The 14492-nt window shown below is 38.9% G+C and overlaps 1 protein-coding gene across 2 annotated transcripts in view; it reads right to left on the minus strand.

Annotated features, from left to right (window-relative positions):
• Window positions 1-14492, minus strand: part of CSMD1 (CUB and Sushi multiple domains 1) — a 1069501-nt gene that overhangs the window by 311101 nt on the left and 743908 nt on the right. For both annotated transcript variants that reach the window (XM_054280127.1, XM_054280126.1), the window contains exon 10: window positions 7061-7182. In XM_054280127.1, coding sequence (XP_054136102.1) covers window positions 7061-7182 — 122 coding nt within the window. The remainder of the gene's footprint in view (window positions 1-7060; window positions 7183-14492) is intronic.

The raw sequence follows: 14492 nt of genomic DNA on the forward strand, positions 1-14492 counted from the left end.
GAAGTTTTCAGATATACAGTCTGGAAGAGTCTATTTATGAGAAAGGCAAACACTTTTGCTGCGTTAAGTATTCAACTAAACAGTCACAATAATGGATTTATATAATTCTGACCCAAGCAGATACAGAAGAAATGTATCACAGTGGAAATATTACATTTTGCTTTCTTTTGAAAAGGTCCTCAATCTGATATTAGAGCATGAAGAAATGGATGCATTAAACTTTGAAAAAGCATACATTTTTTATTCAACAAAATCATTTTGATCACTTCAAAGGATTTGATTGTTGGTTTGTTTGTTGTTTGCTGACTTTTTTTGAACACTGAAACTTTTGTTTGCCTTGAGCATTGCTTTACCATCTAATACATTCCCATTGCTTGTCTGAATTATGGACTTGTTATAAAATCAAACACAATATCTCAGCAAATATACTGCTAAATCCCCTTTTTCAGCTTTTCCATTCTTTCATGTGTATGCTTCTATAGCTGTTTTTTTTCCCAGAAGTCTTACTGGTTGCTTTTTCCCCTAAACTGCCATTTCCAACTCAATATGTCATACTTAGATCCATATGAGTCTCATAAAATTCCCATCCTACGGGTAAATCTCAGTTGTGTGAATCTAGCTGATATCCTGAAAGCACGTATGAGATACTGAAGACAGATAAGGCTCAGTAGTTAGTTTCCTTTGCTCAAAAAGAGCATGGAAGAAAGGTCAAAGGGAAGGTAAATAATAAGAAATAATAACTGTCAGCCTGTACTTGTGACAATGACCTTATGAGGCAAAAAACTTTAGCATTTGGTGGTTTCTGGCACTTGATGTTACAAATCACTTGAGAAAAATAAAGCAAATGCCACAAGAAATAACACCAGTGGCATCAAGACTGCTCCTCTGGTTAGCTTTTCTTGCCAACAAGGAAATATTTTCCTTGCATAGCAGGAAATTTGTGCTTGGATGCTTTTGTCATGAGATGAGCATTGATCCCATGCATCCATCTTCCATGACTATCCCCAGTCTAAAGAAAAAAAGAGTCAAAATTTCTTGTAATTAATGCTCAAATGAGACATCTAAACTCAATATAGAAAGTGGCTTTGATTTGGGTTTATCAGTTCCACCAAAATTCTCAGAAATAAATTTATTAATATAGGAGAGATTTTCTTCTACAGTTTTACTTAACTCTGGTATAACCCCATTCTGAAGTGATGTTATTTCATTCCATATATATGGCCATTATAGGAGCCTTCCCATGTGCAGGATATCCTTCATCTAAAGCAGCATACTTTCTTCCACACCACCATTATACACTAAACCTTACAGGGTGACATTTTGAATGTCTAAGTCCCCTTTGGTTCTGGCACAGTAAGAGCAAGCAAAGCCCAGTGCTGATTTAGTTGATCAGCCTCTAGTGGAGTGCTTTAGGAGGAGGTGAAGCCCTGTTCTAACTCTACTGACTATTCCACAGATGTACATCAAGTATAATCAGAGTTCAGACATGCAGGACTCATACATGCAAATCAAATTCCATTCTAAGTGTCTTCAGTGTTAAAATGGTGTCTTTTGTTCCAGCTCTAACATCTTAATCACATGATGTTTCGAAAGGTAAAAATGTCAATTACTATACACAAAACACAAAACCCATAAAAAATATATGATTTTTAAAAGTAAACTGTGATTGCTTTTTTCACAATATATTTTTTTTTTATAACACATGTATGTATATGGAGCTCTGTGTCACAATTTATGCACATGAATTCAAACTGAAAATGAACATATACTGTAGGGAATCAGTTAAACATAACATGATTTTTCCAGTAGGCTTATAAGAACCTTTTGCATATTATACCAAAATTTACAAACACCTTTGTTTCTTTTTGAAATGTACTTAATGCTATAAAACCAACACTACCCTGGAAGTCTTGTAAGAGATTTTAAGACATTGAAAATTAAAAATCTCATCCTTATAGTGTAACAAGAATTTTGTGATGTAAATGCTTTAGATATTTTTTGTTCCAAAATTGTAATCCTCAATTATAAAAAAAAATTAAATAAGTACACAAGCCTATTTCAAGGCAAGAGGGAACCTAACCAGTAGCTGTTTAGTTCATTACTAGGACTTTAGTAATTTTAATTCTAAACTATGTGAATTCTTTTTCAATGATGTCATAGCCCCCTAAAATCAAAGATGCCATTCTGGCAAATAACAAAAAAAAAAAAAAAAAGTTTGAATTTGAACATGTACATTCACAGATGGCATAAAGCTTTAACACTGTATGAAGGAGATAAGAGAATACAAATTGCTGCTTTCATTTTCCACTGCCATGGGAAATATCTGTTTTAGAAAGATGTTACTGTATTTGTAGGATGCAGAAGGCATAGGATGTAAAAATGAGGCAATCCAAAAACACAATGACTGTCCTTCACTCTATTAAATCGATCCTAATAATTGTGAAACAGTAATTGAGTAATCACAAGCATGAAATGGTACATTGCCATGAATACACAAAAGTTTAGTGAAAGTAGTTCCTAGATTTACATATTTTTGATCCTCAAGATGTCTGCAACTTAAAAGGGTGACACAGAGTGAGAGGATAAATTCTTCAGATAAAATTAACTTTTTTAGTATTATGGTAATAATCTCTTAGGGATGAGCTATCTGGTGCTCAGCAAGAGATTCTTCCCCAGTCAGAATATAGCTACACTGCAGGTTCTGTAGATGCTAAATCACCTTTTATGTGTGGCAGAATGATCTGATCAGCCAGTTGGAGAGACAGGAGCCTTGTCTATAATGAAACTTTGAAGAAATGAAATGTGCCCTGTTTAGGGGCACATTCTCAAAAATCCCACTCTAATATTAAGTCTCCTAATTGGACAAAGCACAGTTTCTGAATTCATTGCAGAGCATTATATATACATAAGCTGCTTATGTGAAAGACAAGTGTCACTAACAGATCCTGTCTGAGCTACCACAAACTTTTGAAACAATCCATGAATCAGCAAGATAATCTCACTCAATCCCCCTGCACATTACCATATGTTACCTAGTAAGATTGCACTTTTAAAGCATATTGTAAGAATAAATTATCTTAAAATAAATTATCTAAAAATCAACTGTAACAGTATGTGAATTCCCTAGGTGTGAACTGGGCAAAGATTTTCTGAATAAAAATGTTGTTTTGAAGTTCCCCAGCTATGTACTTTGAAAGGCAATAAATCAGAAATACCATTTTATACCAACATATTTTTATGCCAACATATTGAGGCATAATCCAACTTTATACAAATACCTGAGAGCTCAGACCCATAAAACTGTACGTGAAGTTTCCCACTCTCACTATAATTAACTTTAATATCTTCAGTTGTGTCAATTGTAGTGAATAACTTTTACTTTTTATAGAAGAAGGAAGTTGCTAGGCTCAAACAAATACTTAATATATCTGTGCTTTGTACGGTGCAGAAAGCACAGCCTTCAGTAAAAACTCCTGTAACTGGGACACAGTCTTTATTTACCAGGTCATTAAACTTAGTAATATTGCAGCCCACAGCACGTCTACTATACCACAATCAGCAATCAGTCAGGAAAATATTGGGCAAAATTAGGCACCTGTGCTGAAGCAACAATGCCATAATGCAACAAATCTTGTTGTCCAATAGACACACTGGGGCTGAAAAACTGAGCCCTTGCAATGTTACCATAAAACAGTGAAAACAGCAGGAAATACAAGGCAGCAAGTATCCACAGTCTGGAGAAGGAATTGAAACAGCAAGGGGTAGAGGCATGGTTAGTACATAATCTAATGAGATTATACTAACAGTAAGGAAGGAGCAAAGAGAACATCAGTACGTCCTCAAAAGAGTTCAAAGTAACTGATTCTAGAAAGCTGAGAAATTCCATAACAGAAGAGCTAAAACAATGAAGGGTTGTAAAAAATTACAGCATGCACTTGACACAGTCAGAAGAGCACCATAAAGTTGTATTTGCAAGTAATAAAAGTCTAATAAATGACTCAGTAGGATGCTGATCAAAAGCTGCAATAAGTGGGATCCAGAGGAAACAAATAAATGGTTAAGGAAGAAATAAGCAGGAATACCTTTGAACAGGAGAAGACTAAAATTTAGATTTCTGTGTTGCTCAGAAAAAGGCAAATAAATCTTAAAAAAACATTTACCTTTAAATTATCTTGATACAGTTGGCTAAGACCTGAAACTATGCTACTGTCTCTGTAGGATGTTGAAATTTGTTTTCATTTTGAATTGGCACTAAAAATCTGCCCCCATGCCAGGACCAGAATGCAAATTTAGAAATTTTTTCCATTAAAAAAAAAGTAAAATATTCCAGCTCATTATGGTTTTGGGATGGTTTTTTTCTGTGTTGTTTGTTTGATTCAGTGGGCTTTTTTGTTTCTTTTGTTTTCTTTGTGGTTTTTGGGGGGGATTTTTTTTTTTGTGGAAGGAAACCTAGAAATCTTTTACTGCATTATCCTCTTCAAAATTCACTGAATGTTATGTTAAGAGGAAACACTATCTTATCTTTAAAATTCCACTTGCAACCTAACCTGATAAAAGGCCACAAATTCACTTTTAGAGTAAGTCAAAAGTAATTTAAAATACAGAGTAACAATATGTCATGAGCTGTCTGCTTCCTGGAAAAGAAAATCAACAGGACCCTAAGCAGTCTGATAAATATTTTCAAATCTGCAAGTCAAAAGAGTAGATTCCTCAAAGTAATTGTAAAATCAGACCTTCAATGCACAATTCAAATTTCAAGAGTTCTGTCATTTTCCCATAAAAGTCAAGGGTGAAAATCTGCAAAATTTCAGCATATCTTAAAATAATTTCATTGTTTTGAAAACTTGAAAATTATTTTGGTAATTGATTTTTTTTAAAGTTCATAGGTTTCAAAATGCTAGCAATATTTTTTTATTAAAAAGAAGTAGTGTTCCATTCAATCAGATAGTCTGTAAAGTAAAATGATTTTCTTTCACATCTTTTATTAACTGAAAGGGTAGGTATCAACTGCCAATGCAGTTATTTGGGAATAGAAATCCCAATAGTGATAAAAATGATGTAGACTTTATGTGAAAGCAACCTAAAGATACTGTAAGCCCTAAATAAGTCTGATTTTAATACTTCACATTTACAGTCATCATGGTCCTAAAGCAACTACAGTCTTTCCAAGAGATATCAAATTAAGAAAATTCTTCCTTGCTTGCACTGCTAGACAAATGCAAGTTCAATAAAAAGGTAACCCATTCAATATTGCCCATCATGTCAAAAATGAAAGACTTACAAGTTACACCTCTTTGTCTCATGCTGGGATTATCAGTGTCTGTTAGCATGTCTTTACCTTCCATAGAGGTGGACATAACAAGTGTTAATTTTTTTCTGGGTAAAAGCTCCAAGTGTTTACTCAGACTTCATAATTTTGAACATAACATAATTTATCTGTCTGGGTGTGCAATTCCTCTTGTGTCTGATGAACTAGCAACCTGCCCAAAGATCTTTACTTTCAAGTCCAAATTAATCCACACCAATCTCATCAAGTTCTGCACTACTAAAATTCTAAATTCACCGAGAAAGATACATTGTGCAGAATGAAGAGAACTTGTGCATTATTGTAGTAGATGGGGGTTTACTGGTTTTCACAGGAGAGTCTGTGTCCCATAGAAAACACACTCTGAACAGTTTAACAGCACAGTCAGTACCAATTTTTCTACTTAAAATTAAAATTAACTGAATAAAGAAAGCATGAAGATGCTGATACGTTCCTCTATTTGTGGGAATTTTAACTTTTTTAAAATACACCTTTATTTTTTTCTTACAAAAATATACTGTGTTTTGCAAAATCAACAAGACACCACACTACTGAATATAAATTTAAGTAGATTAAATTTTCATACATTTTCCATAATTTAAATGTTTTTCTATATTTAAAAATGCAAAGTAATTTACTAATTTCTATAAAATGCAATTATTTTAAAGTCAAAGGCCTTCTAGGAGAAATATTCTCATCGAATGCTATTTTAAATAAAATATAACAGGTCAGTTTGGAACTGAAAACAGCTTTTTCTGTTCTGCAAGAAGTCCCACCACAGTAAAGTCTTTCTCAATGTAGTAGTCTTGTACTTTTGCCCATTTTTCCTGAATACATATCTTTACTGAGCCAAACTGAATCCTCTTTAAGAAAAAAGTGAATTTAATTAACTTCACAAAGCAACAGTATTTAAATCTCAAAAATATGCTATGAAAGCATGTAGGAAATTTATCTTTTCTGCAGCTCAACATTTTCACTTAATTATGGTAAGATATTTTTTTTCCTTAACTACTTTAAAGAAGTCAAGAATACAGTCTTCCAAAAAGCTGCACAGGAAATATATGGTTTGTAATTATGAAAGTACATATAGATCATATATTCCCTGCCATATAGCAAGTCATTTATTCAGCATTTCATTACACAGAAGTACAATATAAGTAAAGTACTTCTTCAACTTCTCTTTTTTTTTTTCCCTACAGGTAAAGTGTTTCCATCCTTTACTGATTTTACAGAAAAACAGTAAAAATATTCTGTTATAACCACTATCTTATGCAATTAGATTACTAATTCATATGTATTAAGAATCATTACTGGAAAACAGTGGATTGTAAAGAAAATATACAGGTAGTTAAATAACTAAAAACTCTCAAAATACTTACATGCAATGTACAGTTTTTATGACAAGAAATCTTATTTTAAGATTCAACAGTGATTAAGTATCAAGGTGCAACATGAAAAATTCACTATTAACTTAATTAGCAATGTGGAATTTTGATTATGATTTTCTGTACTTCATTAAAAATGTATTTAAAACTTGAAAATTTTTAGTAGACCTATTAATCTGAGTGGACATTTTCACACATGGTCCTTTTCTCCTCTCTGGTGCCCAGTGTACTTCTGTAACAACTCTGCTCTGTTCCTTTTTGTGTTTAAATGAACACACAGACTTGCATGTGCTCATGCATTTCTGCAAATATATATAAAATATTTTAAAGACAAATCCAAAATTCACTTGAGACAAGAGAAAAAGCATACCTTTTCTGGATCAGTTGTTGTAATGACCCACACACAGTGTGCGTTGTCTTCATATTGAACCGGGTAATTTGGTGATGTGATAATGCCACTCGGTCCACGTAAATTAGAACCACATGTTCTAGCTAAAATGATAACCAACAAACCAGATTGCCTTAGACTGGATGCTCTGTTTAAAATAAATATTATAAAATTGCCACAGCATTAGCAATTACTTGCCATGAAAGTGTTAATATGCTGATATATTGCAAAACAATCTGCCCTTAGTGATATTTCAGCCAGACAAAAAAAAAATCATGAAAATTTACCTACAGGGGAAGAAATGAGCAATTTTCAATTTAATCAGCCCAACATTTACAATATTTTATTCTTACTTTATGTAGATTAAATACTCAAAATTATCATATCAATACTCTGGAGGAATATTTACCCCTTCCAAATGGATGGAGGGAGCCTTCTACCCATGAATGTAAGGGCCAGTATGTGCTTTCCTTCATGACTTTCCCATGACTTGAAGAAATAAACACATGTATCTCAATATTTATGTAACTGCATGTCCTTAACCTAAACATGACCTTCTGTGGTGTCTCAGATCTTTACACCACAGGAAATACAATTAGAAAGAAAAAAATAGGAAATGGTTCAAGGCAGTATCTAGTCTGACTTTGGTAAAGCAGATCAAATTCTGAAACCATCACAATCTCTGCCACATTCAGCAAAACCAGATAGTCAGCATTTAAAAATATATTACTTAACATACTCAGTTGTCTTTTAAAGAGCTTTAAGGATAGATTTTAGAAGAAAATTCAAATTTCTGAAAATATTTAAGTAACTAGAAATATTTAAAATATTTAGACAAATAATTTCCAGTGACACAGATTTACAGAACTCAGAATATTTCAAAATGTCATTGTCATGCTTATGGTATTACCGTACTTTGTCAGCATGCTAAACAGAGAGTCTAGATCATAAAATTTCTAAGAACAAACTTTGTAGAATTTCTTAGATAAAAATCTCAGATTCTCAGAATCTATCCATATATATTCCACTACCTTCTGATGGAATGCAATCCCTTCAGTTACTTAAATTTCAGTACAGGCAAGAGGAATGACTAGATTCTTTAAAAACTTGGTCATTCTTTTTCTGAATATTGGAATAAAACACACAATATATCTCTGGTGCTTTAGAAAATTTCAGTTTTCATCTCTCTCTGTGGCTGCCTCCATTCTAAAGCATGAAATATGGGTGTTTCTTTACTTTATAAACTGCTGGGAGGAAGCCTGATCTTCTCCATGAATAGAAATGTGATTGGTACAAAGAGGGAAAAAGGTACTATTTGTAACTAACTATCAGATTTTCTATCCTCACATCATAATTTACTACCAAAACTTTGTGGGATCTCAGTCTCTCAGAACTGGGGTGCAGGGTGAACAAGACCCCCCCTGGGGGGCTCGGGAGTCCTGGAATGCTGCCAGAGATGTCTGGTGGCTGGACTTTGATCCCACATGGGAGATGACATCAGTATGAGGATGGGAGGATTTCACTGGGGTGAATGGTGAAGGGACAAGTTAATTGGGGTGTGAGATACAGGGCTTAAGATTTCTGTACAGGGGGGTCTAGAGAAGTAAGATGGAGGAATTGGGGCGTGCCCTTCTCCTTCTTCTTCTTCCTCTAGACCTCCATCTTCTGTGGTGATGTTGGCACTCCGGGATTGGACCTTACTAGGGGAACACTGGTTAATAAGGGTAGAGGGTATTGGAGAAAAATGATAAATATTGTATACGTAACTCCGGGTATAAAGATAGGTGACCGCCCCAGGGGCTCTCAGTGTGTGCCCATGGCTGACTGCTGAGCAGAACTCTGTCAGGCCAAGAGAAAATCTTTTAGATAAGCAATTAATAAACACCGAGACCGAGAACAAATCCGAAGCTTCCTCTCGTCCTTTCGAACCCGGGGGCCCAAGGCCATCTTTGGGCTTTTCCCCAGACCATCTGAACAGCCCAGAAATCCCACAACTGGCGTCCGCTGTGCGGGCTATCTCCCACCAAACCTTTCGGGGGGGGGAAAGCCCTGAAGAGCTGAAGAGCCAAGAGAACAGCACTGATAACTCCAGAGGAGGGAAGCCTGAAGAAAGAAAGAAGAAAAAGAAAAAACCGGCCGGGAGAAGCTGCAAAAATCAGCAGTCACTGAGAAATCCCATCTCTCAGCTTCTGCTGAAGACAGCTCGTAGCAGAGCGGCCTGGACTGGGACCAGAAAGGCGCCTCTGATCCATCCCTCGTAATCTGCTGGACGGAGAACAAGGGCCTCCAGACCACGCTGGCGACAAATTCGGTAAGAAGGCCAAAATAATATTATGGGGGCAACACTCTCCCAAGAACAACGGGAAATCTTATCCACCTTACAAAGTGTAGCAGAATTATATACAGAAGGGATCCCAAAGAAAGAATTAAAACAGCTGTTATTATGGGCAAGGCTCAATTACCCACTTGCAGAGACTTGTCTGTTGTTCGAAGTCGGGTTTTGGCAAGAGATTAATAGGCATTTATATATTTTAGCAACAAAAAAAGATGAGACAGCGTTAAAGCTACTCTCGCCGGCAAGAATCATGTTACAAGGTATTGCAGTCCAGTCAAAAAAACTGGAGAAGCAGCGAGAAGCTGCGGCACCCTCAGAGCAGGGGGCGGAGCGGCAGAGCTCCGGGAAAAAATTAGCTCTGGCTTTAAAAGGCCAGGGGGAAAAGGCTCTCGAAAAAAGAGAGCAGGAAAAAATATTAAAACCCCCGATCAAAAAATGCAACAAACCCCAAGGGCGTCCTGAAACTCCAGAGAGTGTGGAGGAGTCAGGAGCAGAAGGGGGGGAGCAGGAAGATAAGGGATCGGGGGGGGGGCCTGCTCGCGGCGAAAGCGGCGACGCGGCGGCGGCGGCGGGCGCGAGCAGCGCCGGTGAGGATGAGGACACGCCCGCGGAGGGCGAAACTCGCAAAAACCGGGGGATAGACTCACATACCAGCGCGGGGGCGGCGAGCGCGCAAGGCGGGCTGAGGGAAAACGCGCAGCCCCGGAGGGCCGCCGCGGCGGGACGCAGGAGGCGCGCGGGTGTGATGTCAGAGCCGGTGCGACGATCAGCTCGAATCGCGGGTAGAGCCGGGGTGCCGGCGGGGGAGGCGAACACAACATCAGAGGAGGAGGGGTCGGATTCTGGGACAGACCGAGGGGCGGGAACTTCGGAGGTGAAACAGGGGGGAGACGATGATGACGTCACCCTGGGGGACACCGGAAGTAGCTCAGAGAGCACGCACGCGCAGAGAGTAAGACGCGGGCGGGCCCGAGCCCGGTCCCCTGCGACGTCGCGGGTGAGGAGGGGCCGTGTTAGGGATTCTACGTCCCGCGGCTCCACACCGTCTCCAGATCTGGTGCCTTTAGTCTCGAGCCTCGGAGTTTCAGTTCCTTCCCCTCACGGGAGACGCCGAGCCGGAAGAGGAAGTAGGGTAGTCGAGCTTGCTTCGTCATCCGAGCCAGGGAGGCCGGTGACAGCGCCACCTAGTGGCAGGAGGGCAGAAGTGCACGACATGCCGGGTCGGCTCGGCGGAGCCACAGCGCCATCTCGTGGCGAGACTGCAACAATGCAGCAATTTTTTCCAACAATATATAAAAAGAAAAGCACCTCGAAGAAAACAATGTTAACACAACAAAGGGATTATCCATCTGATCCACCGATCGTGAGACATTTTCTAAACAACACACAGGCAAAGCTAAAGGGAGATCCTTTGGTTTTGGTCAGAAACCCAGAAACAGGTCAAATAGAGGGTCCTTTCAGACTAATCTCTTGGGGAAAGGGTTTCGCTTGTATCTCCACAGATCGAGGTCTGAAGTGGGTGTCGGTGCGGCATGTGAAGCCATTCCGAACACGAGAACACGAGAATGCTGATCCAAGAAGCGGAGAGACGAGTACTCAGACAGAAGTCGAGACTCGGGCTGCGAAAAACGACCCAGAAGAGAAATAAAAAAAGAAACCAAGGACCTTGGGGGGTTTTCACACAAAAGCGAAGTAATGGGTTTCATGATGCTTATGTGCATTGTTTTTTCATTCATTGCAGTAAGCAGTGGGGGAGATTTACCTGTTAGTCAACCAAGGCAAAATGTATGGGAGGCTTTAGCTCGGGCAGCGAATTTAGACAGCATCTGCCTGACACATTCAAGACCAGGTAAACCGTTTTCAGCATGCATGGTTGGATTGCCAGTGGACCAATGGCCAGTTCCAGGGCACTCTGCAATTAACATTTCGCAGGTCATTAAAAATCCTATAAAAGAGTGGTGTGCTTGGACACACCTGCTTCCTGTGGCTTCTACAGAACCTCAGGAATTGGAGATTTTTGGGTCCATGACAATGAAACTCTGCATGCGGTTTGAGGTTCCAAAAGACACAAAGGTGAAAACTATTGATTTAACTCCCACTCATGAATTTTATAAGAATGCCTCAGCTTGGTGTAAATATACAAAGAGAACTACCAAAGGATCGATCCAAGTTCCGGTGCAATTGCCGCGGGGTCTGTTCTTAATTTGCGGGGACAGAATTTGGCACGGCATTCCTGCTAATGCCACGGGAGGTCCATGCAGCATTGGGGAAATTTCAATGCTATCGCCTGATTTGAACATGTTAAGAGAGGAAAGGCACAGAGAAAAAAGATCAATACAGCAATATGCAGCAGATTGCAATGATGAAATGTTTTCTTGGGACAAGAAAACGAGTATTGCTACAGCAATCTTCTCACCTCAGACAGCATCGGGGGTGGCCTTGACTCAGATCGACCGCATGGGTTGTTGGTTGAGCAAACATGCGCGGTCTGTGTCTGTCACATTGGATGATATGTTAAAAGACGTCGGTAGTGTGAGACAGGCGACTCTTCAAAATAGAGCAGCAATCGATTATCTATTGCTCGCTCATGGACATGGGTGTGAAGAGTTCGAAGGGATGTGCTGCATGAATCTCTCAGATCATTCAAAGTCAATTCATGAAAATATCAAAAATATAAAGGACAGCATAAATAAGCTTGGTGAGATCACAGGATCATGGATCGATCAATTGGCAGAATTCTTTGACATCTCTCCCATTTGGAGAGGAATCTTAAAAATAGGGTTTTATGTTTTAATAGTTCTCCTAGTCCTCATACTTGTGGTCCCATGCATATTTGCATGTTTAAAACATGCAATGAATCGGATGGCGAAAAAGATCTTTTTGGTGCAAACAGAAGGGGGAGATGTGGGATCTCAGTCTCTCAGAACTGGGGTGCAGGGTGAACAAGACCCCCCCTGGGGGGCTCGGGAGTCCTGGAATGCTGCCAGAGATGTCTGGTGGCTGGACTTTGATCCCACATGGGAGATGACATCAGTATGAGGATGGGAGGATTTCACTGGGGTGAATGGTGAAGGGACAAGTTAATTGGGGTGTGAGATACAGGGCTTAAGATTTCTGTACAGGGGGGTCTAGAGAAGTAAGATGGAGGAATTGGGGCGTGCCCTTCTCCTTCTTCTTCTTCCTCTAGACCTCCATCTTCTGTGGTGATGTTGGCACTCCGGGATTGGACCTTACTAGGGGAACACTGGTTAATAAGGGTAGAGGGTATTGGAGAAAAATGATAAATATTGTATACGTAACTCCGGGTATAAAGATAGGTGACCGCCCCAGGGGCTCTCAGTGTGTGCCCATGGCTGACTGCTGAGCAGAACTCTGTCAGGCCAAGAGAAAATCTTTTAGATAAGCAATTAATAAACACCGAGACCGAGAACAAATCCGAAGCTTCCTCTCGTCCTTTCGAACCCGGGGGCCCAAGGCCATCTTTGGGCTTTTCCCCAGACCATCTGAACAGCCCAGAAATCCCACAAAACTTGGTCCTTTATTATGATATGAGAGACTAGACTTTGAGAATTTGTTATAATTTTATGACAAGGTAAATCAACTAGGACTCCATTTTTATGAAAATATTTATCTATGTATGTAGGGAGAGTGTAACTAGATGATCTTTAAGTTCCCTTCTGTCATGTTTTAATTCTAACTACTATTTCTTTTTTAGTTACAATTAATAAAATTTTCTTTATACCCTTTTAAAGTTTTAAACCTACTTTACCTTTCTCCTAATCCTATCTCACAACAAAAATAATTAGCCAACACCAAACCTGCCACACTCATCAACACATTAATTAAAAAAACCTGAAAATTAGAAAAATCTCAAATTAACAAATAAAACCGCTACACTTTCCAACCCTAATCCATGATTCCATGAATCCAAAAGATTCCATGTTTATGACCAAAACTGCCTTAACAGCCACTCACCAATTTAAGTCTCAGATATCTCACATGGAAATCTTCTGTTACAATCCCAGTAGAAGTCTAAACAAACCCCTCATCTACACAGGAAATTCTACAGAAGCATCATTTAACAGTTATTAAAAAGGTGCCTGTACTTAACATGGAAAAACAAAGTCACAGAGTCACTTAGGTTAGCAAAGAGGTCTAGGCTCACCGAGTGTCAGGCTTAACCTACCACTGTCCAGTCCATCACCAAACCATGTCCCTGAGTGTCACAAAAAGGTAATCACATTTAAGGATGCCACACTATGCTGCCTACTAACAATACTGAAAGCTTGACACATTGCTGCTATATTAAGCAATCTATATTCTTTTAATTGAGGGAATAACAAGGACAAAATAATGGGATCTGAAATACAGGGCATTTTCTTTCTAGTAACTGCTAGAAACACTATACCTCCAGGACCATAACTATCACACAATCTGTTACTTTATTTTCAATTCCTCCTGCCTAAGGTCTGCTACAGCAGACACTAATCCAGAGGTGCAACTTTGTAGCAATAAAAACACCAGTCAGTCCCTCCTGTAGCTGTCCTCAAAGAAGAAAGGCTAAGAAACATCTCCCCTGTAGAGAGATTTTTGATCCAAGCTGTTACTCCTTTACCTTTCTCCTATTCAAACTTCTAAGATAAGGCTAAAAGGATGGGCAGGGGAAAGGAGTAAAGCCAAGCAAGAAGACAATTGAAGTTGAGCCCAGAGGTCTGTTAAGAAAATGGAATTATTGCAAAAGATTGTACAAAAATGTTAGATAGCCTTGTATACAGGAAGCAGGAATGGAACGCTGTAAGATTTTTGTTTGGAATTAAGGAAACTGGGAGCATTTACATCAGCACCAAGCTAATGTAAGCAGTGTCTGGGGCCTCCCTGCCTGTGACCCCGGTGTGGCCCATTCTTTATTTTTTCCTATACACATCAGATCTGACGTACTTTGGCAGCACTTATATATTTTTCTGTGTTTTTCTTACAGACAGCAGATTACAATGGAAAAACATAGAAAGTATCAAAAAGTCACTTCCCCTGTTCCTCCTTAAAAGTGGGATGGGCAGGAATTAAAAGCAGGGGGGTCTA

Source organism: Melozone crissalis, unplaced genomic scaffold (assembly GCF_028551555.1).
Source record: "Melozone crissalis strain CALT ecotype California unplaced genomic scaffold, PUWL_Pcris_2 ptg000027l_1, whole genome shotgun sequence".
NCBI lineage: Eukaryota > Metazoa > Chordata > Aves > Passeriformes > Passerellidae > Melozone > Melozone crissalis.